The 25,456-nt window shown below is 40.8% G+C and overlaps 1 protein-coding gene across 2 annotated transcripts in view; it reads right to left on the bottom strand.

Annotated features, from left to right (window-relative positions):
• TLL1 (tolloid like 1) overlaps positions 1 to 639 on the bottom strand; it is a 125,557-nt gene extending 124,918 nt beyond the window's left edge. The window contains exon 1 of one of the 2 annotated variants that reach the window (XM_009101170.4): positions 100 to 639. In XM_009101170.4, the coding sequence (XP_009099418.3) occupies positions 100 to 361 (262 nt within the window). In that variant the 5' untranslated portion in view covers positions 362 to 639. The remainder of the gene's footprint in view (positions 1 to 99) is intronic. The other variant, XM_030239410.2, reaches the window with a different exon arrangement.
• Positions 640 to 25,456: the final 24,817 nt, after the last annotated feature.

Raw genomic sequence — 25,456 nt, 5'->3', positions numbered from 1 at the left:
CGGGACTCCCCCCACACGCACCCCGCGTAAATAAAGCCGAGACAAAGTCACCATCTGGGGAGGGGGCGGGGAGCTGCATTAGACGTGGAAGTCACTTACCAGCTTTGCAAGGATCCTTATAATCTATCGCCTCGGCTTTATCCTCTTCAGTGAAATCGTAAGTGTAGTCATAATCGAGGCCAGAGCAGGAAGAAGGCTTCCCGCAGACAGTCCACCCGGCCAGCCACAGTGCCATCCTCCAGCAAAGCATCTTCATCCTCCCTCGGGCGGAGAGGTGGCGAGCAGGGCAAGGGTGAACTAGGCGGCCGGCTCTGCTGTCCACGCCGGCTTGGGAAAGGAGGGTAAGGGATGGAGAAACCATAGGTTTTGGGGAAGGTAGGTATGTTTTTCCTTCTCCACCTGGAGGCTCTTCCAAGAGACGGTGCTCCCTAGGTAGCCCCAGTCAGACGGGTGCGACACAGAGTGAGGAGCATGAGCGTCGCTGCCCCCCCCGCCCCCTCGCCGGGGAAAAGTCGCTGGGTGTGCGGGTGGGCGCAGGGGGTGGACTCAGTCCGGGAGATCCTGTCTGTCAGGGCTTCCCCTTGCCTCTGTCAAAACCCAGCCAAACTTCCCGCGGAGGAGGCGGCGGCTGCGGCTGCTGCTGCCCGCGCCCAGCTCCGCGCCCGGCCCGCGCCCCGCTGCGCGCCCGCCGACCGCCGCGCCACCGACCCCGGTCCCGCTGGTGCTGCCAGAAGATGATCCGGGCTGCACATCAGCAAACTACCTCGGGGAGAGGGGGGAAAAGAGAAAGGGAAAAAAAAAAAAAAAAGGAGGAAGGGAAGAAAAGGGAGCGGGGAGGAGGGAGAGGGAGGTGGGGTGCACTACAGCAAACCGCTGAGCTCTACTGATGGGAGGCAGCAGTTATGCTGGAAGGAGCAAAGTGTCAGAGTTTCGCCCCCCTCTGTACAAACACTCCAAGCTCTGTCTCTGTCCTGTCCCCCCTCCTCCGTCCCCCTTTAACTTACGAAAACCTTACAGGCAACTAACACACAGTCGTCAGCATCCTGCTTACTTATTCATACAGTCAGGGTCAGGATCCGGGCTGCTTCTGATCTGCTCCCTTGATAGTGTGTCTTATGGAAACACACGCGCATTCACTATACGCCTCTATCTCCATATAGCTTTCTCTCTAGATAAGCAGGGCATGGCATTTAAACAACAACAACAAAAGGATCGAGATCAGATAAAGCAATGCACAGATCGACACCCGGCAGCCGAAAAAGCGCGAGAAAATGGGTGCTGAGGAGGACGATAAGAAGAATTAACTACAATTTAGGAGAGAGGAAAATAAATCAGTGTCTGTATATTTCCCCCTCTGCTTCTGCTGCTTTGCAGTGTTAGCCCCATGAGCTGAAGGGTGGGGGTTAAGGAGCGAGGGGGAGGGGGAAAGAGAAAAGTTTAAGAGCCCACAGTTTGTTTAAAACAGAAGAAGGCATTATAAAAGGTCCACTGGTCTCCAGAAGTTCAGCCAAGCAGCTGGGAGCCGGTTCCAAAATGAAAGTAAGAACAAACAAACAAACAGAAAAAAAAATAATCAAGGCAAACAAAAAGTAAAATTGCAGCATGCAGCAGCAGCGCAGAGATCTTGCAGTCGGGTTTTCCTGCTCTCACGTGGATCTCCAGGAAAGTGGTGGAGGTTTATTTTCCAAGCGAAGTTTCCGCGGGAGCCACCGCCCCGCTCCGCGGTGTCCTGCCTCGCCTCGCCCGGCCCCGCCGCGCTTCAGCGCCGAGGCGCCCCGAGCTGCCGCCGGCTGCGCGGGGCCGGGTTTTGTTTTAAAGCCCGAGAAGGGATCAGCGCGCAAAGCCTCATTTCAGCCGATCAACCTGGAGAGGGAGGGGGAGGAGGGGTAGAGATACGTGCTGCTGGAATAAAATAAGATCAAGCGGGGGAAATATATATATATACATGTATAGGTAGCTAGAGATCTCCCTGCCTGCCTCCACCCCTCCCCCGAGACGGGCAGCTCCGATCCTGCAGGAACGCTTGAAAAACTGTTTCAGACCAAGGTGAGACTTTTCCGTAGCAAACTCTACTCCTCCTCCTTTTACGAGTTTCCATGGAAAAGGGCGGGGGGGACGACGAGGGGCGGGTAGAGGGGTGTTTCTTCTGCTCCCGTTTCGCCGGGGTGTCACATTTAACAGGGACTTTTGAAAGAGCTGCCGCGAAGAAGCGGCTGCGTCTTTCTCTTACGTCCAAGCCCGCACAGGCTCGCTCTCCCCGCAGCACTTCCCGGTAGCCTTCCCTCTGTGGCAGGGGTGGAAATCCGGAGCCAGTCCCTTCCCCCGGCTGTGCCAGGAGCGCAGGCAGCGCCGTGGGCGCGACCCTTGGCCCCGCGGGCCGCTCCAGGTGCCGCGGGCCACGCCGAAAGCACTTGGGCAAACTCCGGGTGGGCACACTGTGCTATCGCAGCTGTCGAGGGAAGGAAGAACGGGACACGACTTCCTATCGCCGCTGTCAAGACTTAGCTGCCCCTAAAATACGGGGGTCGGGTGGGGGCAAGGTGCCTTTCGGATGACGAAACCTGTAGTGCCCACCCGAACGCTCTGCGTCTGCCCCTGCCGTCCGGCGAATGAAGGGTTAGTGCTGCTATAGATAGGCACTCTCGGCAGGTCAAAACATTAAAACTGGAAAGGTCGGTTAAGACAGAGCTAATAGGCGTTTAACAATATTAAGAAGTCTGGCACCGAGTAGCGTCAGTGTCTTTGAAGCATCCATGTGCTTCCTTATATTTTTGGCATGCAGGTTGTGTCTACATTGCTCCTAACTCAGTCTTTGTGCTGCAAACTTGAAAGCCAAGGAATAGGTAGCTGCCACTGAAAAGGTGCAACCTTCACTAGGCAATCTTTGTCCCAGCAGTTCAGTTTGCTGTGTTTCATAAAGCCCTCAAAAAGCACCACATCCCAGATGAAAGAAAAGCCTGGGAAACTTGTGGCCTGCTCTTTTCCTCTCTTCCTCAATATACTTTGTATGACCGGCCATCTCAGACACTTGGAACTGACTCCAAGGAAGTTATCAGAGACCCTTTCTTTCGGTCCCTCAGAGCAGTGTCAGGGCTGATGACTACCTCTGCTTGCAGTGTCATGGTTTGGCGGGCTCTTTTGCCAATCTGAAATATGGTTTCTGTTATTTTTTTCTGCCCGCAGAGGAGGCAGCTTATTTTGCAGTGTTGTTAATTGCATTCTCATTTGAAAAATTGGATCCCCCTAAGCTGATTTTGTTACTTTGCTTCATATATACACACCTTTAAAAAGTTCATTTTCTTTCCTCTGCCTTTGCACCTCCACACCAAAAAGGGAGCAGTCTCTGTCTAGCAAGCACATGTTTGTCAACAGAGCTTTAGAAACAATGGCTTTGTTGATTGCTTTACAGCCCAAGAAGAGGAATGTACAACATGCAATCCTCAGCATGCCAGTCTCCCAAGTGATGAGATTATTAGAGCCTCTGCAGCGGGAGATTAACTCTCCCAGCAAGGTAGGCACTGACGTCACCTTCAGCCTCAATCTGCCCCCCACCTCAGCATCCCCAGCACAGGCGGAGCAGCACCAAGCACTCACAGCCTTGAGGACAGCTGGCCTTGCAGAGCCCTGTCTAAGACAGGAAACAAACCCAGAAACACTAGATGGGAGTCATGCAGAAATCTGGGCACATGAGTGCTGTAACAAATGTGTGTATGTGTCAGGGTAAAAGCTGTTTTCTGCTTGTAACCCAGAGCAGCTACACATTAGAATTACTCTTTAAAATATGCATTGCAGCTCTGCAGAAACGATTCGACATTACTTAGGTATTAATATTCCCATCAGTCGCATTAGTAAAAAGCTTTCTTTATATTAAAAGAATTTTTTCCTAGTAACCAAACTGTTCCACATTAAAAAAACTTTTTTCCCGAAGTAACCTGTTAATTATTCAACCTAACTCCTTTCATGATGCAAATTTTTGAAACATTTTAAGTAAAAAATATTTTTTCCTTATCACACATTCATGTCTACCATTCCAAAAAGCTCACAACTCTGATAATCCATCTGACAACACAGTCAATCAAAAACCCATCCTACAGCCGTTTCCAAAGAAACGAATACATAGCCAGGAAGACAGAATGCTTAAGCTGGAAGGAAACCAACCAAAAGAACACAACAACAGCAACAACAAAGCCATTTTTCCTTTTCTTTTAAATTTCCTGGTTAGTGGGTATATTACAGGAACAGAGATAATGGTAAATGTAGTTATGTTAAAAGTGGTGGTGGTATTTTTATATATATATGTATTTATTTATTACTAATTTTTTCTAATCCAGAAAGCTGGAGGCTTTTCAGCTCTTCCTACACAAAAAAGAAACAACCAAAACCAAAAAAAAACCTTTAAAAAAGGGACAAGTGTGTACGAAAGACAAACACAATCACAGAACTAAAAAAAAAAATACATATGAAACATCGTTGCTCACACCTCCTCCTCATTCTTTGGCTATCTGTCTGCTGCTTAGGCCTCCATCTAGTGTGGAGTTTTAGGTGGGTGGACACAATGGGCTTATTCACAAACATCAAGCTCAGCACATGCCTAAGGCTTTGAAGGCTGAAGACCGTGGTGGGTCAGCTCCTTGGGACCAGGACTCATGGGACTTTTCAGGAGGCTAAAACAGAGAAGTTCTGCGAAGCTGGTTACCCTCCTGCCTTATCTCCTGATAAACATGTTCACTTTGAGCTACCTAGAGCACTTCTGAGACAGCTGTCCTCATGCTTAAGTATTTTCCCACTCCCCAGGTGGTCATTCTGTAGGGAAATACTGACACTGAAAGCACATTGTGACAAATAAAGTGTCTAACAAACATGCACATACACAATTGTAACACTATACTGAGTGAATCATATAAACCAAAATCAAACTTTTGACGTTAAAAATCAAGCACTCATGATCATAACAGCAATGAGTTCACCAGAGAAACCATACTTCTCCCTTCTCTCCTACATGTACTCATATATTATGAAAGCTGCTCACTGCATGTTCACATATAATTTTTCCTGCAAACCTCTGTGCTTAATTAACAAAAAGCCCTTCAATGTCATGTTTTCTGTTTTACTTTTGAAAGCATGCCCCATGCTTTATTTATTATGTATTTATTCAGATCCTATTCTGCATACAGAGTTATTAATTTCCTCATGGGCATTTTATGGAGCTTGTTGCTACAGTATTCATGGGCTTCAAAAATATTAACTATTTTAGTTTTATAATACACCTCTCAGATGAGGGGCTATTATGACAGGATACGAATATTACATTTGAGAAACAGTTACAGATTACCTGGTTTGATATCTTGTAGACCTGTCAGGACTTGGCACTATAGAAAAGCTTATTTCTTCAAGGCCTGGTTCCCACTGCTTTCAGTTGTAGCAATTTTAGTCAGTGACTAACTAATCAAACTCTGGAGTTTTCAAGCATCTGAAAATGAGAAGCAAAGTATCAAGAAGTGTCATTTGAAAGCCTTGAACCAACTCTATCAAGGAACTCTGTGGCAGAGACAAGAGCTAAGACACGAATTTCAAACTGCTCAGCTCTCTCAAGACTTTTGACACCACTTGTCTTCCCATAATTCTTTTTCTTCAATGCTTCCTTCAGTTTCTAGAATAAACACAGTCATATTCCTGCCAGCAACAGCCCCATAATTAATAATACCCACATAATTCATCCACTGCTTTGAATCTTCTGCTCCTCAACACATTACCTGTTAGCATGAATATGTCATGCTGTGTTTGGCACAGCACTTGAAAAGATGTTTCTCTCTTCACCACTGGATTTCATGGCAGAAGAGAGAATTTTGGGATCCCTTCCAAACTCTGGGAGAGGGTGTTTTTAAATAGCACACTTCCATCTGCTTGCTTCCCATGTCCATGCTTTGCCTTATCTTTGCTTGTTATTTCAAACCTTTCTTCATTCTCTCTTCAGTCTTGGCTGATCCCACTTTTGTTTTTCTTATCTAGTTAATGCTCGTGTTTCATTCTCATCCCAATTCCAGCTGCTCTAGTTGCACTTTTCTTTAATCTCGTTCTGGGACTTCTCACTCAGATTCATCTTTAGCTATGCAGGATACTTTTGTTGTTGTTTTTGTTGTTTTGTTTTCACTCCCTTTACCTAGTTGATCTTTCTCTTCTGTCTTCTCACCTGATTTAACTTTTAGCTATGTTGACATCCACCCTCCTTGTCTATTCTTTACTCCAGGTGTGCACCACAAAGCTGCTCTTGCTCCTTGACCATATTTCCCAGTTGCAGAGAAAGAGTCCTTGCTCCAGTCCTTACATTGCTTTTGAGGCAGTGTTTACTTTTTTGCTACCTTCCATCTACCTCTTCACTCTGTTACTTCTCAGGCACAGTTTCCTTACATGAAAACTTTTGTTGTCCCAAAATACGTCTGTCATTCCCACTGCTGATTTCTCCTGATCACACCCCGCATTCTTTCTCAGGAGCTCTGAGCTGGCTCTACCATGCTGCAAAATCAGTTCTTCCTCCCCATCTATTCAAGTGAGATAACCTTCCCCTCCCCATCCCACAGGTATGGCTGAGGTGGATTAAACATCTGGAATTATGGCTTCTTCTCAGTTAAGTTACAGTTCCAAGCAAGGCCCTGCTCAAAATGATCACGTGCAGGTGGCACACTCGGGTAAGGGAGCTGTTAAAACTGCATCTATTCAAGGCTGGTATGGTCATGTGTAAGTCCATACCAATGTTAGCAGGAAAAAAAAAGGATACATCTCTTTACATACGGATGGATATTCTTCTTCTTTCTATTCTGCTCAAGATTTAACTTTTACATTTCCTACAGGCTGACCATACTGAAGCCCTTCCAAAAATACTGCTGTGATTTTTTATTAGGATCAAACTCATGTTTCATTTTCAAATACCTTGACAGTTTAAGCTAACATTCTGAAAGAAAGATTGATGAAGAAATTAAAATTGAAAATCAGCTCATAGCTGACACTAGCATGGAAAATATCCTGCCAAATCTTCAAAATTAAGCAAAGGTGCATAAGCAACTTAAAAAATATCCACCAGCAGAGATTGTCAAGAAAAATTAATATTAGATAACCAACCAGACTCTGTTTATAACATGATTTGTGTTATGCTCTTTCCATTTTAAATCCTCTAAAAGCTGCAGTGAGCAATACCACATTGAGAACATATACTGATGTTAAAACAAGTAATCAAGCAGCAACAACAAAACCACTGGTGCACTACTTAAATTAGAAACTGTTCTGTGTTTGCTCAGCATCCCTGATCCTCATCAAGCAATAAATCAATTTGCAGTAGCTGTGGACAGCTTTTTAAACACAGGGCCAGAAGAGCTTAACTGTTAAAGCAATGTTCAAAGCTAGGAGGTTAGTATAAGAGGTCATATTAAATATTCACTTGTCTGAAAACAGCTGCATTCCAAATATTAGGAGGCATCCTGACCTTCTCTTAATTAAAAAAACAAAGTCTATGAGTTTTGAGCTTAGCAGAGCTTAGCTTGCAATTCTTCAGAAGATAGATAGAGGTTGCCAGATGAAAATCTGGCATCTAAATGTTTGCTAACTTGATTTTGTTTGGTTTACTTTATTGTCTAATATAAAATAAACAAACAAAAACCAACCAAAAAAAAAAAAAAAGCCAACACCCCACCCCCAAAAAACAATAGCTGAAAGCTGTTTGGTTTGCAGTTTGCATTTTATGTTTACAAGTTGATAAGTCATTCAGGATCCAATTCTCAGCTTTGTAAGATGCTGCTCCTTGTCAAAGTTGACAGTAAATTTGCGTTTGATTTGTATCAGAGCTGATCAGGGTCACTTATCAGTCATCACTCTAGACACTGGTAACTGGTGAACATAGTTTTTTTGGCAATTCTATAATAATGTAAGTGTAATAAAATATAAAAATGATAGTACTGCTCCCAGACCTGCTCTTCTATGAACAAGTGTTGCTGCTCGACTCAGAAGTGACATTTGTTATTAGACTGACTAGGTGTACAGGGTTAATCTTACCCTCCAGTATTCAGCACACTGTCACATAGCTGGGAGTCAGTGGATCATTTTTGACAGAAGAATGCCTCTAATGAGCCTGATCTTGAGTGACTGCTGAGCATTTTGATCTTCCACTCATTTCTGGAAGACAAAGCAGCTCAGCACCTTGACAAACAGGAGTCACTGTTTTGAGCCATGAGCCACTCAGATGAAAACCCCCTGGTTTAGTTTGCATTTTAATTTAGCATTTGTAACATCTCTGGCACTTATGGCAGAAAACATGTACCAGTGACACTGGAGGGAAGGAATCCAAGCAAACAGAGGAACCTTGCTCTAATTGGGTGTCTATGTAGACACAAGTATTCCTCTAACTCTGGCTCACTGAAGATAAATGAGGTCTATCACCAGCACGCAGGAAGAAGAATGGCAATTGTCTGACAGGAAGCAGCATGGAACTATGGTACAAGCACTATCAATGACAGAAATATTGTCCTGTAGTTATCAGCATTGTTTTAGCTGTGGTAATGCTTAGAAAAGTTCTCTAAACAGCAGAGAACTTTTACCTTTTTCAACAACGTCTAACATATATTTTTCATTAATCTAGATAGCAAAATACCCAGTGAATTTTATGGTGCAGCTATCAAAAAAAAAAAAATCCTTATATACCTAAGGTGTCTTACTTGGCACCTCTCTCTTATCTTCAGTATCATAAGATCATAAATGTGTATGGCAAAACTAATTTAATTGCATCCACATTATCCAGCCCTCTCCAAAATTATTTGCACTCTGCTTATTGTCAATTCCACTATACTACAATAGAACATTTTCCAGCAAGAGCTTCTTTTGAAAGAAGGCACTGATGCACCATGCAGCAATAATTAATAACCTCTGTCTGGAGAATTCAGGGATTATATTGTATTCTAAAGCTGAATGCTCTTTCACTCACTAAGGCGATAGTTTTGTGCCAGCACAATCAATATTTGCTGTAAATAATACATATTTCACAGGAATACACATATGTTTTAAAATTTGAGCTTAACTTGCAGCCATTTTAGTATCATTTTCCTTCAGCGTGATTACACTACTAAGCTCTTACAATTCATTTTTTGCACCCCCCACCTCAAAGCTATATAATTCGCAATCCCAGAGATGTCACAGAGGACTGACTAGAGATAACAATTGTCAATTGGGGGCACATATCTAAGAATACTCAATATAAAGCACCCAAACTAAACTCTGAGACCAAAGCACTTCCAAAATTAATTCCAGAATCTGGAACCAGCACTTACATAAAATTTTTATCTTTCCAAGAAAAGGGTGAAAGAGGTCCCAGGCACCACTTGTGCATGCACAGCTCTGTGTTGCACTTAATAGAATTCATTCTCACTGCAAAAGCAGTAAGGATTTTCTGAAGAGTCAGATTTATTATACATTCTCCAGACATCTAAGTTTGTGTTTCCCATGTGCTGGCAGGAATGCCCTTGTCAAATTAGTCACTGAAGCCCTTACTTTATGAGTACAGGCTTAAAACATAGAATACATGAACAACTCAGAATCTTTGAGTACGAAGCATAAGAATCAAGGCGTACTGTATTTGTATTCCTGTTTGTTATTATGTAGAACTGTACAACAGGTAAGATTTATTTTTTAAGCATGTGTGTGCATGTGCATTTTATTTGGTAAAGAATTGCACTTACCATATAAAAATTGTACCTAATTTCCAACATCTAAAAAACTCCCTACCTTCATACACCATGGCCAAATTTGTATCTGCATGGATCCTCTTTTTCAGTGGTACTGCTACGTGAGTAGCAGTTTGCAGGACAGACATTGCAGATAAACTCTGCACAAAATGCTAGCAGTGAAAACAATCAGAAATATTCCTGGTTTAAGACTAGCCTACATGAAAGCAAGAGATCATCACTTCTAAATGATTCAAGCAGCCTTCATTTTGTGGGAAACTCTCCTACTACTACTACTTTTTCTCCTTCTTAAACCTGTTTTCTTCTCTCTGTATTATGGTTACAGGAGTAGCCTGTTGCAAATATGCTGAAACCCATTACTTTGTCACTCAGCTCTCTATAGAAATTGATACTGTCAGTTCATTTTTATCTTTATAAGTAATTATTTCTTTGGTGTCAAATGTCAAACTATTGAATAGTTTTTTATATTTGCATATTTCATTTGATTTTAATACAGCCACTTGATGTATTTGTAACAAGTTCTCTACTCCTGTCCAGGTTCCATTCACTTTAATGGACATATCAGTGTGCCAGGTGTCTCCATCTGTAAATTTGGATCTTTGGTTGTTATCACTTGTTACATTTCTTTCTGTAACTTCCATCATCAGTGCCACCACAGGAACAGAATATCTGTTTGTTGGGGAAATAAAGATATTGGAACGTGTCTGAGGTTTGGTTTAAAAAGCAGTAGCAAACTAGACAAGGAAGCTAGGTTTCTCTTCTGAAACCCAATCTGTGGTTATATTTTAGTAACAGAAAATTAACAAGGAATCATGTTGAAGTAGGCTATACTAGTTCTTCAGACAGTGTACACATAATTGAGGTAATCAGGTAGTTAGCCAGAGAAGTGATAAAATGCCACAATCAAGGATTCTGTGTGAAAGAAACTGGTGCTTATAAATAACATTTATGATTAATTTTCAGCAGTGAGCATTTAATGAGCATAATACAGAAAACACTCCCTGACGAAGTCTGCTGTTTATGTCCAGGTTAAGGTCTGCAACAAAAACAATCTCACCTGTCCGAGCAACAGGCCTTTTTTACCGATCACCCACCCCATGTGGTTAGCAGTGAGTAGATGGGCCGTCTGCCCAGACCCAGCCCTGCTGTCCCGAGCAAAGCTCGGTTTTAGCCAGCAGCCAGGACCACCGGCAGAGAGGGCAGCGCACGGCCCCGACACCGTCCCGACGCTTGCGCGTTTTCCCACGAATCGCCCCCAGTTTGGAAGCGATGGCATTGGAGGTGAGGTGCAGACGTGTGGCGGCATCCCTGCCCTCCGAGCAAGCAGTGATTTTTTGGCATCCTGCGACCCCTAGTGAGAGCCGGGGCCGCCCCTGCCCCCGCCCCGGGCCGCCAGCGCCGGCGGGCTCCCGCCAGGCACCGGCGATTTCCAGGTCGCGGGCAAAACATCTCCCGTGGGATTTCCGCTTCCCCCGTTAACTGACTGAAAGCTCCTATAAAAACATCATAACGCGTTGCCTTTGCTTGCTTCGAAACAATGCGCCAATTGTGTGGCAACTTCACAAAAAGCTGCTGTGAACTCTCAAGGCAGTGGAGGGAGAAGCGAGAGACAGGACTCATCTTCTACACATCACCCCAGGAAGGAAAGAAATAAAGACAGAAGGCAAACTGCCGGCTCCACTTCTACTCAATTATCCGCATGTAAGGCCTAAGCCTTTGCAAATAGCAACCATCGGTAGGGAAATGTGTTTGTTTGCCCACTGGTGCTAGGAAAACACCGGTGAGAAGTTAGTCTCACAGCATGCAAATTTGCAAGCTAAGCTTTACGCTGTTGTCATCATGCTCAGATCCCCCAGAACAATGGAGTTTAAAACAATGATTGGTTCTGTTCTAAGCACATACATGAATTAAAAGCTGAAAATGTAAACATGCAATTATTGAAGAGGAAAGGGCATTTCTTAACTAGGTTCAGTTCCTTCAGCTAAGATCAAGTTGGTCTGTGTGCATCAGAATGTTTGTATATGCAGAGAATGGTAAATATCAAACTGTGTTCCATACAGAGACGTCCTGCACGCACATTTGTAGGGCCACAGCTACAGTAGGAAAAGGGAGAGTCAGCTGTTTTAATGCCTACAATTAACAAATAAAACATGCAAACAATTCTACCTAATGCTAAAAATAAACATGCCAGAACTCTATTAGTGTGATTATCCAATAGAAATTATAATACACATAATACCATTTTTTCAGTGGGAAGATCCTGACTATCTTACTGGAGAAGCGCTGTTATCTGTCACATTAAAAGATTCCAGGATATGAAATGCACCTGGTTTTCAAAGACACACATTAATCTCTTGTGTTGTATTCCTTTCTAAAGAAGCAGTAGAGGCCTAGAATGAGGGGGCTTTATTCAGCGTTTTACATCAAAATAATTATGGCTTGCCTTTGATGAATAGAATTGTCTTCTGATTTGTAGCTTTCTAAAACCCACTAGACTCAAATTCAAGCCTTCTAGTCAGTCTTCCCGGAAGTTTTCATCTGCTTACAACCAAAACTAGGAGTTAAAGATCTTCAGCAGTTCAGATTTAAAAGCCTACTTTGACCTCACTGAAACGATTTTCTTTCAGAGTTGAATTTTTCACAGAGGTTTGCATAATGGGAGCACCGATAATATGAATGTTAGACAAGCCTACAACTGCCATCTCCCATTTTTCCAAAGTTTCTTTTACATGGTTTAGTGCCTCCTATCCATTGCTCACTTTGCTAAATCACCACTTTAAGCAACATACTGTCAAACCTGTGTATTGCCTCTGAGAAAATGACTAGTGTGGAGAATTCATTGTTAGTTATGCTTCTTTTATGTATTTAAAACACCTAACTATTATATACTTCAAAGGAAAGAAAGGAGTTCACCTTCCTGCAGCAGCGTGGTGAATATCACAGCTTGCATAACCCATATTAGTACATCAGTGAACAAATAGTAAAAGAGCTGTGTCCCTTCTACAAAATCCCCTCAATCTGCTGGGCTAATTTTAATTTAGCTTTGCCCCACATCTGGGCAACCTACTACTACACAGGAGTTTTTGTAGAGCTGTTTGGCTGAGCAGAGAGGCTGCAAACCCTCTAAATAGCAATATAATCCTGCTGTGTCACACTGAGAGAGGGGAGGGCAAACAGTCTACCAGAAACAGTAAACCTGATTCTGTCCAGCACTGTACATCAGGCTGATGGCTTGGCTCAAGGCTGTTGGGTCCTTCACTGCTGCACAAATCAATTTGTTTAAAAATATTTTTATGCAATTGGAAGTTTATATTGCTAAAAGTAAATTATATCATTTTTAAAGCATATAGTTTATGTTCAGATTTGTGTATCTTATTTACTGAAGACTGATCTAAGCAGAAAATAAAGATCTAACTTTTTCTGAATTGTTATAAAAGCTTTCTAAAGTAATTTGTTCTTTACCAAATAATTCTGGAAATTCTCACAAAAAATGCAGATTGTAAGTTGATATTTACATACATTCTCTGTAGGTGTCAGCATTGCTTTATATTGTTATAGAGAACTGTATTTTTTTCTTCTCAAAGAAAGAAGATATGCAGACTTGTCATTTTCCACATGAAAGACAACTTTTGCACTGCCAGGTTTTCTACCACGTAAGTCAGACTAAAAGATTCACTACCAAAATAAATGTACAGCAAAACCCTACATTGTTTTCCTATAGGCCCATTTGAAGTTTTAAAACTTTTTTATTTTAGTTATTTTTCAAATAAATATCAACTGTATAGATGCAAGCACCAAGTTCATATAAGCTTTGCAAACGTTTCTCAAATGTTGCAAGGAGCAACAATTCAGTTAAATAAATGCTAAATTAATTGTGAGTCTTTCTTCTTTACACAGGCAGTAAACTGGGCCCAAGAAAGTTCTTTTGATTTTCTAGTGGAATTCTCAGAAAGCCACTACAAGGCAAATATTATTTAATACTTTCATTCATAAACTTATCATACAAAAGAAAATCTACTGCTGAGATCTGCTGATAATACATTATTGAGATGAATTATCCATGCAGAAGAGAATTGTACTACCATACTAGAAGTGAATGACCTTGGAAGCCAAAGTAATAGTAATTGGATGAAACTGAATTGTATGAAGTACAAGGTCATAAATAAAGCATAACCACAAGCATTGTTTCTGGGATCTCGGGCAGAAAGAGTGATTGAAGAATGATATTAATTAAATAGTCAAACAAAATTATTATCAACCTCCTATACCCATGAAAGAGAAACACAATCCAGGCATCTATGAGGCAAGATATTTTCAATTTAAAAAAAAAAGAAACATCAATGGCATTATTACAAGCTCAATGAACATTACTTGAAATGGTGCATATATTCCATTCTTTTTATGAAAGGAATGGAGAGCCTTTTTTCCAGGAGACTATTAAGAAAGCACTTCAAAATCATTTGAAGGGATATTTTAGGTTCCTATAAGAGTAGTGGGAAACAAATTAGTACATAAGAAAAAATCAACACAAGAAAAAAAGTCTGCAACCTGCTCAAGAATGACATTAAATCTGTAAAGAGAGTCTGACACCACTGCCCAAAAGGAATAATAAAGGAAGAAATTCCATCGACTTTTCAAAGAGAGTTCCAAAGAGAACATATGATCTGTCTGCTTGGTCTATGAATGTGATGGAATCTGTGTGCTAGTGAGGCCTGAATAGCCCAATATCTCATTTGCATTACAGGTTTGAACCTGCTGCTGTACCTTTATCTATTCATAGAGTCAAGTACTACTTACAGCCATTGACTGTGGGCAGTTTCAGCTGGTCTAAGTGAAATGGAACCAATGAGAGTTTGTGGGGTTTTTGCAGTGGTAGTCTCAGAATCTATTTAGACTGGATTTATCCTTCTTCACTAAAAGTGAAAAGCACCTTGATTAGGTGATACTTGATTCTCAGCACAGGCTGGCTCATAACCAATATTTTTGAGTTAGGGAATTTAATTTATATGTGGATTTCACATTGGACATGTACTTGAGCACAGGTTTTGCCTGTGTATTTCCATAACACACACCCTTTAAAAAACATTGCTTCTAAAGATTTGTTTACAGATAACTTTTTGTGTTCCCTGGCCCCCTCCCACCATGTCTCTAATAAATTTGTCCATAAAACTGTAGAGCTACACTGGCTTATTTTTAGGTCGTCTCAAAAGTACTTAGAAGCTCCTATTAATGGCACAGTAGAATGCTGAGTTCTCTATAACTCTGTGGCTGCAGAATCTTGTCTCTATCACAGATTTGCCCTTGGGCTGCAGAGTAAACAAAGAGAGTATTTATAGCCCTTCTCATACAAAGAGATTTGATCATTCAGAAAGAAGGCAGTGAATTGCACAGAACTTTCTATATCCTCAGGCTAAGAACTAATATTAGTGTTAAGGAAAAGCTGATGTCACCTGATCTGTCACAGTATCTGCAGTTGTACATCTCTGAGTAACAACGGGACAAAAAGGTCAATTATTATTTTTGAATTAATTTATTTCAACACACTCCCATTGTCATGACAGATTTAGAAATACTGGCCTCCACCTGAATTACATCAGATTGCTAAGTTGATACAGGATATAGGAAAAATCAAAGTAACACTACTCAGAGTTCATCCAAAGAAAGTTTTAAGGAAACAGATGGCTCTGACCATTTGGAAATGGCCCATAGCTATTACTCTTTATAAGAGAATCTGGAGATGAGGCAGAAATGTCCCCACCTTTGGTTTTTTTTTTTGTTTGTTTGTTTTTTTGTTTTTTGGGTTTTTTTTGTTTTTTTGGGTTTTTTGGGTTTCTTTTTGGTTTGTTTTTTTTTCCAAGCTGTAATTTGATTCTAACATAAGATTCAGAAGAATGCACAGCTCTTTGTACATAAGCAGAAAATCAACAGAATAACCTCTATGGCTCAACTGGCCTTCTCTAAGTCATTCTCTGCCCTCTAAATCCAATATCCTTGTTTTGGAGAAGTTTGATTGAAGCTACATCTTACATTGTGGCACCCAGCAGAGCTTTGCTTTGTTGAGAATACCCTTGGCTGGAAGCCTCACTTACTCAGCTGGATTGACTCCTGTGTGGCTCAGGCTGCTTGTGCTGCAGTGTCAGAGATACTGCTCTGTCCCTCCGTGCTGAGTGCACTGTCACACTATCACTGTGCCATGCTCACTATCACAGCCACATCCCTCCTCAACCCTGGGATATTCTCATAAAGCTCAGTCTTTATTATCCCCAACTAAGGTTGATTGCTGTAATTAAAAACCTAAGTAAAAACATCCGATACAAGGTTATGATTTTGCCTAGCTTCTATGATGGACAACTACTTTAAAATCAAGATAACCTTTTATGACTTCAAAATACATTAGAATCCAGCAGAGCCATCAGATTGATCTCACTTTTTGTTACCTTTTCCTTTATTGTTTGCTGTCAATCCAAACTCCAAATTCTTACTAAATTTTTTTTTTTAAGTATTTAAACGTTCAAATCCTTAAAACAAACTGCTAAAAATGCAGAGTTGTAATAAATTGGATAAATGCTCAATGCAAGGAAGTATTTTTAGATTACTAATGTATTGCCATTTACATTACATTTTCTCATGCAATAAGTGAAGCGGTAATGGGAATATTTGCCAAGTATTTAATCACTTAGAAAATAAGAATAAAATTTTGGGAATCTCAGGTTGATTTTCCACTCTAAAACAATAATATGATTTTTAGTGCAGTGACTTCAAAGCATGAGGACTAGAAACCAATAATATCTAAGAAAGATGGGAATCCTCTTATGAGCTATGACACAGAGATCCTGTTTGTATTGCTGAAAGGGACACAGTTTGAGGATGTCAGAGATAAGGAGGAAAAATTTTTTTTTTGATCTTATGATACTATGATTTGAAGAAAAAATCATATTCCTATTTTAGTAATAATTCATTTGAGCAGACTGGAGCCTTCAGTGCAGCTTTTAAGTGCAGTGTGGATCCTACTCTTCATTGATTAAACCCTTCCTAAGTAAAACCTAGTTCCACAGGAACAGGGGGCAACTGGATTACTTCTACTTTGTTCTAGAATGAGGAAAAATTAATTCTGACTGCATCATGGTAGCATTGGCTAAATTGATGTCTAATAGTAGGTGTTGAAATGGAAATCACAGTGAGGTACATGCAGAACAGACCAGATGCAAATTGAATTCTTGAAACCTGGTACTCCGCTTTCATTTTGGTTGTGATTTAAAAAGAATCCCTTACAATGAAAAGAAGCTAGATTATTTCAAAACATTGTAAAAAAAAAACAAGTCCTTCACAGAGAGTTTGAAGCTACTATAGTAGGATATAGATCTGAGTATCAAAGATAAACGCAAGGTGTCATAATAAATTAGGAAACCTGTGATTAATATGTTTGGTAGTTTGCACTACTATTTCATATCCACAAATACCAAAGGCTAACTAACTCCTAGTAACTTTTCCTAGTTTACTATTTAAAAGTTGACTAAATGTTAGAAATATGTATACAGATGACTGTTATTAATAGCTACAATGAGTGTAGAATACGGTGTACTGAAAGCACGAGATACTGTGATTGCACATTATATTTTCCCCAAGTGCAAGAAGGAGTAATCATGGGATTCAACACTTTTTTTTTTCATATTGGTAGTACAGAATGTGGACCCATGCCCTCAGATTTCTCAGGAAATTAGGTGTTTTGCTTTTTCTCTCCCAAAACAGTACCTCACAGGATCTTTTTAGCAAAGACAGTGACAGAAACTCAATCTCCAGGGCAACACACAGTTTCCTCAGCTACAAGACCATCCTTTCTTTTCTTGACATCCCAACTCATTCGAAACACATATCCCAACTTCCTCAACAAAACTGAGATGAGTCTTGCAAACAACAGACTCTTTCACTGTGTTGTGCTGATTCATTCCAAGCACTGTTCATCCTGCACACTGAATGAGGCATTCCTGTGGGAAAACAAAGGATGAGATCATGTAATTAAAGACTATCTCATAATGTACACAGGGACTGAACTATAATGGTCTCAACAGTCTTAATTCTATTTCTTAACTCTTGAGTGATTAAGAGGTTTTTGTTTTTTAAATCAATAGTTATGAGTGAAGACATTCTAAAATAACCAAAACCTCCAAACGAAAAAAATAGCCACATGGAACCCTACCAACTACTGCTTTATAGTATGCAAGGGGAATTATCAGTGGATCCAACTGGAGTGGAAAACAACAACACTGCTTTTGTTGAACATTCCGTTCTCAATTTGCCTATCCATATATGTTTTCCAGAGATGTTTCAATTTTAATGTAATTCTGGCAGATTAAATTATTTTCAAATCCTGATTCCCACCAGGTCACAGGCTTGCTCACTCCAGAAGGATGCTGATGAGTCTCTTCATATTCCACAGACCTACAAGACAAACACAGGGATCCTACAGACCTTGTTCCCTGTCATTTCTGTGTGCTCTCTTAAGTTGGACACAGAATGGTCATTCCATTCTGAAGGAAATTTAACTTTTTGTAGTAACTCTAATTTAAAGGCAGTAAGTTTCTGAATCTCCCCTAAAATGGATGTCATTCTCCCCTCCCTCAGCTCAAGTCTCTGGTATATGTACAGCTCATTTGGAAGCTAAAACCTGAAACTCAGGCATTCATTTTTCTTTAACCACTCCTGAGAGCTTGATCTTCTGCAAGACCTGACAGCCGTCCCACAGCAAGTGATTGTTTTGAGAAAACATCCCTCCTCCCTGAAATTCTAGATCTGGAAAGCACTTTGTTTTGAAGCTGCAGAGAAGCAGATTTCAGAGCTCACACCTCATGTTTTCTGTGTGGCACAACAGTGCTTGGTGCTGCCAGGCAGCAGCATGGGCAGTGCTGCTCTGCAGGAGCAGGAGCCCAGGGCAAGCCCAGCCCCACAGCACACCAACTCTATGGGCAGAAGAAGCACTGCACACAGGGCCCATCCGGGCACTCCAGCAGGGAGCAGATGGGAGCAAGGCTTGAGTTAAGGCTGCAGCAGGAAACAGAGGGGATGGAGCTAAGCAACAGCCTACCTGCAATGCAATTCAGGGTCCAGCAAGGGAAGCAGGGGTGGACAGACAGACAGACAGACAGATAGAGCCAGCACAGCTCTATAAGGGACTGGACTCTCAGGTCTGAGCTTTATGGAGCCCCAGGGGCTGTAGGCAGAGGGGGTGTGGGTGGGGGTCCCAGGTGAGCGTGCTCAGGGACCCTAATGCCTATTAGCCCACTCAGGGCATGAGGAATGTTATGTGCAGTGCTGGGGTTAAAACTAGGAATAGAAGGGCCTTCAGAGCCTCAGCATGTTCAGTAGTTTGCAGGCTCCAGAGGAGGGTGTGAGCTTCTATGAATAATTCCCATTTGTTCTTTTTTTCCCATATTCATTTGGGGCTTTGTGGTTAATATCACTTATTTAAAGGATTTATTCTTCCTCCCTTTCTTCAGTTATATTTTGACTTATATTGGCTTCATTTGTTTGAAGCCATATCCTTCCTTTCTCTGTTCTTTTTCTCTCCTTTGTTCATATTGTATGTTTGTTGAAATGTAAACTTCTGGGGACTGCAGTACTGAACAAGTTCCTCAACTCTAGTTGAACTCATTAATGTTGGGAACAAGAGCCAATGGAGCAAAAAGTCTGTGAAATCTTTTGTTCCTCACTTCTGGAGTTTTTTCCATCACATGTGCTTGGAGATCCACTTCCAAGAACCATTTCTAAGTTCTTCTAGGGTGAAGAACAAGTGGTGAGTAGCACAGAAACACAATAAAGCAGTGTAGCCCTGATGGTGAAAAAATGTTCCATAATCACTTGAACCTTACGGCATGTTAGGGTGTGTTTCATGGGTTTTTCCAGAGCACATTTTTTTAAGATCTCACACCAGAAAGCACCATCCTATACTGGATCATTTCTGACACAAAAGGTAGCAGGTCATAGTCTCAGTTGTGTTCTGTTTCCTTTCCCCTGTTTAGGAACCAAAAGCTGTTGGCAGAACAGAGAGGAAACTCTCAGTGTGGAAGAACTACACTGGGCTTATTGGTGCCATGCAACACTGGACTTCAGATGCACTGAGCATTCAGAGCAGTACAGACACATTGTGAGAATCAAACAGTTACACCAAAAAATCTGTGTTTGCCTGTCACAACAAGAAATTTCACCCAGCAACGCAGCTGACACACATCATCTGAGAGTAATGGGTGTAGCGCTGGGGCACTCTGCTGACTTCACCCCTGCTGTTACTGGCTGATCTGTCCTTGTACAGTTGGTCTTGAGCTAGTTCACTCACTCTCTGACCAAGATTTTATTGCCCCAAAGTTCTTCAGAGATTCAGAAGCTGACCCTCTCAACCCCTGCATGAAGCACATCCCAGCAGGATTTACAAGCTTAGACACGGTTCCCTGCTAACATGGTCTGAATGCTTCACAGACCACTGCGTGAACAAAGTGGTGTCATGACTTATGTGCTTGTACTTGGACAGCTATCCAAGTGCTAGAAAATCCAGCCTTAATTCAGATGTTAAAACAAGCTGCTAGAGATGCAGGATTTGACTGCTTACATAAAATAAATTATGCTGGTTAGATAAGTATGCTTATCATAGCGTTTTTACATATCTGCATTATTCCAGTGGACTGTTTCCAATCTAGTGACATATTTCTATATATTTTCACTGAAGCCCAAGATACAGAGCAAAGCACTCTGGGCTTTCTAAGTGAGAAGATGATCAAAATTCATAAATATGCATTTAGTAATTCATTTGGCCAGTGCTAAACTGAACCCTTTATACAGACTTCTCAAAAACATTCAGCGTGTGAGGTGAGTTCATTAATGTGGTGTAGCAGATGTGGAGCAGCCAAGATTTGGCCTAGAGCAAGAATGATCAGCTTCATCCCTGCTGGTTTTACTAAAAGATTCTACTGATGATACAGAGTAGGACTAAAATGCCTGAAGAACTCCTGCTTTTCTGGTCTTCTTTCTGGTGCAGAGGCTGTTCTTGGGAGAATTTTGATGCAGCTGAACTGTAATTCTAGTTAGAAAACACTCACACAAACTCAGATTAAATACAACATTGAAACTGTTCAAACATTTAATTATGCATAAAGCAGAGAATATATTGTAATGATGTATAAATCAGAATGGAATGGGGAAGAGGGCTTGGAAGAAAGTAAAATTCCCTTGTTAGTGGCAATTCCAGAGGAGGGTCACGAATACGACCATAGGACTGGAGCACACACCTCTCCTGTGAAGAAAAGCTGAGAGATGGAGCAGCTTTAACCTGGAGAAGAACAGGCTCATGGGGATTTTGAGACAGATGGGGACTTGTACCAGGGCCTGCAGTGACAACACAAGGGGAAAGAGTTTTAAGCTGAAAGAAGATACATTTAGATCAGTTATAAGAATGACATTTTTTACAGTGGAGATGGTGAGGACTGGAACAGGTTGCCAAAGGAATTCTGGATGTCCCACTCCCAGAAGTGTCCAAGGCCAGGTTGGATGGGTTTTGAGTAACCTGGGATAGTAGAAGGTGTCCCTGTCTATGGCAGGGGGCATTGGAATGAAATAATCTTTAAGGGCCCTTCCTCCCCCAACCATTCTGGGATTTTCAGATTCTACTCTCTTGACTTATCTTTAAGCACATGAGATTTTATATTATGGTCATGCTTGTTTATCAATGCTTTGATAGTTACAAAAACATTTAATTCCCCACTTCAACTTATCTTGTGCATTTTAATTAATTAAACAATTTTCTTTAATATTATAAATATAGGTTAAATGTACACAGATTATAAGATCCTTCTTTTGAGACCAGTGAATATTTAGCAAATTTTGAAATGTAACTCTGGACATATAGAGTGCACATTTGAGTTATAGAAAATTCTAGTATGTACAAACAGAATAGATGAAATTGTGTCTCAGATATTGAAATGTAGTCTGCCAAATATAAATAGCAACAAACCACTGACTTTTGACTTAAATGCAGCAATTGCTTTGTATTCAGTTACTGGGTTTGAACTGCTAAGAGAGCTTTAGCAAGACAATAAAAAAGCAGGATTTAAACAAATCTTCACCTGTTTTCATGGTTGAATTTTGATACAAAATCAATGTCAGAAAAAGAAATAAACAGCATAAATATTCTATTTTATTTGATAAAAAACTTGAAAAAGGCAGTATCCTAGCAACTAGACATCAGAACTTTTCAGTGCAAACACCTTGACCCTTCGCTGTGTCAAGCAATAAAAAGAGAATAATGAAATTTCAAACTTGCAATGAATCCTAACATCAAACCTGAAAATAAAACAGCTCAACGATGCATAGTAGATTTGGGTTCATTTTTTTTCTGGCAAGTATATGCTGAGACAACTTCCATAATACAGTTCTTTGATTGATAAGGCCAGAGAGATTTGCATTCTTGTCCATTTAGGTCTCTAACTGTGGATCTCTAAAACCTTATTGTATAAGGTTTCTTTTGATGACTTTTATTTCATATCCAATAACTATCTTTTTCTGGACTTATTCCTCCTACTTAACACAAGTTGTTTTGTGGTCCTCTCCTCAATCTGCTCCATCCCAAAACAACACAAACTGTCATTAATACGTGAGGATACTTGATAAGTATCAGGGAGTACAGATCCCTGGAACGTCTAAAGAAAGTGCCAGAAGTGGGCCACATGTCACAAACCAATAAACTACAAAGCCATTTTATGAAGCCAGCTGTATAATAGAACTACATTCATTTAATGTCCCTTCCATGCTTTCAAAGCACTCACTGATCTAATCAAATGAAACCCTCTCTCTAGCTTTATCATATACTATTGATGCCTGTTTCTGGAAGACCATTAAAATTGTTGTTGGCTCTGCAAACACTACAATAGTTTTTTTGGGTCTTGTATGATATGCACTCATTCCACTCTTATTTCGGATACTTCCTGCCTTGGTTTTATTCTGTTGCCATAAGAGTGAGAAAAATAAAGTGATTTGGATAAAGAAGCTGACACCAGGATGCATTTCATCTGCACAGTAATCAATAGCAGCCAGAGCTCACAGGGAAACGTACTGAGATTTTTTCCTCTCTTTGGTTTGAGCATGGGTGAAGACCTGAATGTGCTGACCATGCTCTCCAGCTAATGGCATGCTGAAATGTGTGCACTATTTCCAGTAAATCCCAAACTCCTCACTGACCTATTGTATGAAACAGAATAGCACAGAGGAAGCTGACTATAAACATGGTGGTGCCTTTGCATGAGAAGGGCACAGGGACTGAGGGGGAGGGCAGGCTGAAGGAGGGAACCTGGGAAGGCCAAAGCCCACCTCCACCAGTATTTGTGTCAGGCAACATCTTGCAAATGACCATCAGAAGGAAGGAGGGTTCAGCTTCTAGGTTGGTTTCCAGTTCAAAAATCAGAGTGATTTGCCAGCCAGAACCCCTCTGCTGGGCCTTCTGCTCTACATGCTGGGACTTGGGCAGAGGTTAGCCGGGGAGAAGGCTCAGCAGCGTGCCCAGAAATGGCTCTGGCTCTATCTGAGAGCCAAAGGTTACTCCTGGCTCACGTGCTTGCTCACACTGACTTGGAAAAAGGCCCCTCTCTCCCAGCAGGAGGACATTGCAACCATCAGGTGACCAGGCAGTTTCCATTCCTCTGCACACAGCTACTCCACTGTGATTTAGAAAGGACCACATTTGCTACATAAAATTAATGACCTAGGCAAAACTGATAAAGAAAACTGAGAAGATCCAGAAAGTATACGTACTTGGCAATGACTAAAGAAAAAATAAAATGTTTACTAGTGCAGGTAATGGAAAGACTCTGTGCAGTGCTGTTTTCTATCTGGAAAGAAGGATGAGATACCTGATCCTTAAGGAAGAATGAACTTTTTCAGAGTGGGCTAGTTACTACAGAATATGTAGAAAAACCTTATGCTTTCTAGAGTTAAATATTTTGAAATTCCACGTAGGACTCCCAGAAGAGAATCTGAGAGGATTTCAACTGATTGTTTATATTTTCTGAGACTTTTTAATAACTTGAGTCAACGTCAGAAAACTGGAGCAGTACCAATATTCTTCTGCTGTTATTCAAAAGGTCATGCAAGATGAGCTAGGGAACAGAAGGACAAATGGTCTGACGTCAGTCCAAACACACAGAACTGAAACAGATAAGATGCTTCATTTTTATAAGGTATTGTTTGTACTGTAAGACAGCTATAGGATCATTCCTTCCATCAGCCTGATATCTTCCCAGGAGATCTCCATTTCAAAATGCCTGGCAGCCCCAGGCTTAAGGCAGTTGCTTGGAATGTGGGGAAACTTTCTTCTTACCAGGCTGAGAGAGGAATCTGGGCTTTTTTCATGTACCCCAAGTAGGCATGCTAGCACTCAGACATACAAGAGAACCACCCCTTCCTTAAGTATCTCAAGCCAGCTTTCCTATGCGTGCAGTCAAAACAATTTGGATGTGTCAGAGAATTTCATTATAACTGAAAATATTTTCCATATTTATGATATATTAACATTATCCAATGTATGAGTTTGGATAGAAGAATAATAACTGATAATACCTATTTCAGAAAAACCTGCCCTAAAATTGATCAACAAAGGTTCTTGTAACCGCTATGTGTTTTCTTCTAAGAAAATTTTAATATGAAAATTTCCGAGTCCTTCCACATCTGAACTGCACAGTTGGTCTGCTCATCTCACCTTTAGGCAGCTCTAGTATTGTTTAGCTACAGTACATCCTGCTCCCACATTCACCAGCCGTGGAAGAAAGTATAAATAAATCCATTTATTAGCGTGTCTCCAAATGTGTGCACACATAGGTGCACTACACACCCCAGCACAGCTTCCTTCTGCTACCTTATTCTTTGCATTCCTTAGCTGTGCAAAGACAAGCAATGTAAGTACAGGTGCTTGGCAATCTAATTTAAGTAATTGTTTTTTTCTTGAATTACACAAATTACATTACAGCTTTTCAATCTCATGTTACAGTAATACTATATTGAAATATATTGTAAATTAAATTGCTGCCATTTATTTAATTCAAGAAGTTCCATACTGGCAGAGCACATAACAGAAGTGATCCAGGCTCAAAACCCAATTATGGAGGATGTTTGGAAAATTTTAAATTACTTAAATATTTTTAAGTAATTTTAAGTAATTCTGTAGTGTTGCTTATCTGGTTAACTTTAAAGAATCATTTAATTACTCTGAAAAAATAGTAAAAGGCAAATTTTCTAGAAAAAAACTCCCAGTAGCACTAATATTTGTGTCATCTCAAAATAAACTACATTTAACATTTATGCTAGGGAGGTGAAACTATCCAGAGGTCCAGATCCACAATGTTTGCATTAGTTCTATATAGAGTTATGTCACAAGACTGAAACTCAGGCTTCAGCTTTTGAACTGAACTAGGTGTTTAAATGAATTTTCATAAGCCTCTAGGCTCTCAATTTGCCTTGAAATCAAAGAAACTTAGGGGCATATCTAAACTTTTAAGTGTATTTGGATCTTCATTGCATTTTTTAATACACAAGGGCAACATTTTTATAAGCACTTAAATAAGTTAGAATTATAAATCCCATGACTTTAAACCCAGATGGGAACCAAAACATTTATGGTTTTTTGGCTTCTGAAAGGTCTTTCTATTCAAAGTAATTTCTGATTACAAGAACAGATCCTGCTGTCGGACTATAAGGTC

The sequence above is a fragment of the Serinus canaria genome, chromosome 4 (genome assembly GCF_022539315.1).
Source record: "Serinus canaria isolate serCan28SL12 chromosome 4, serCan2020, whole genome shotgun sequence".
Lineage (NCBI taxonomy): Eukaryota > Metazoa > Chordata > Aves > Passeriformes > Fringillidae > Serinus > Serinus canaria.
This window is presented reverse-complemented; position numbering and strand designations above follow the sequence as displayed.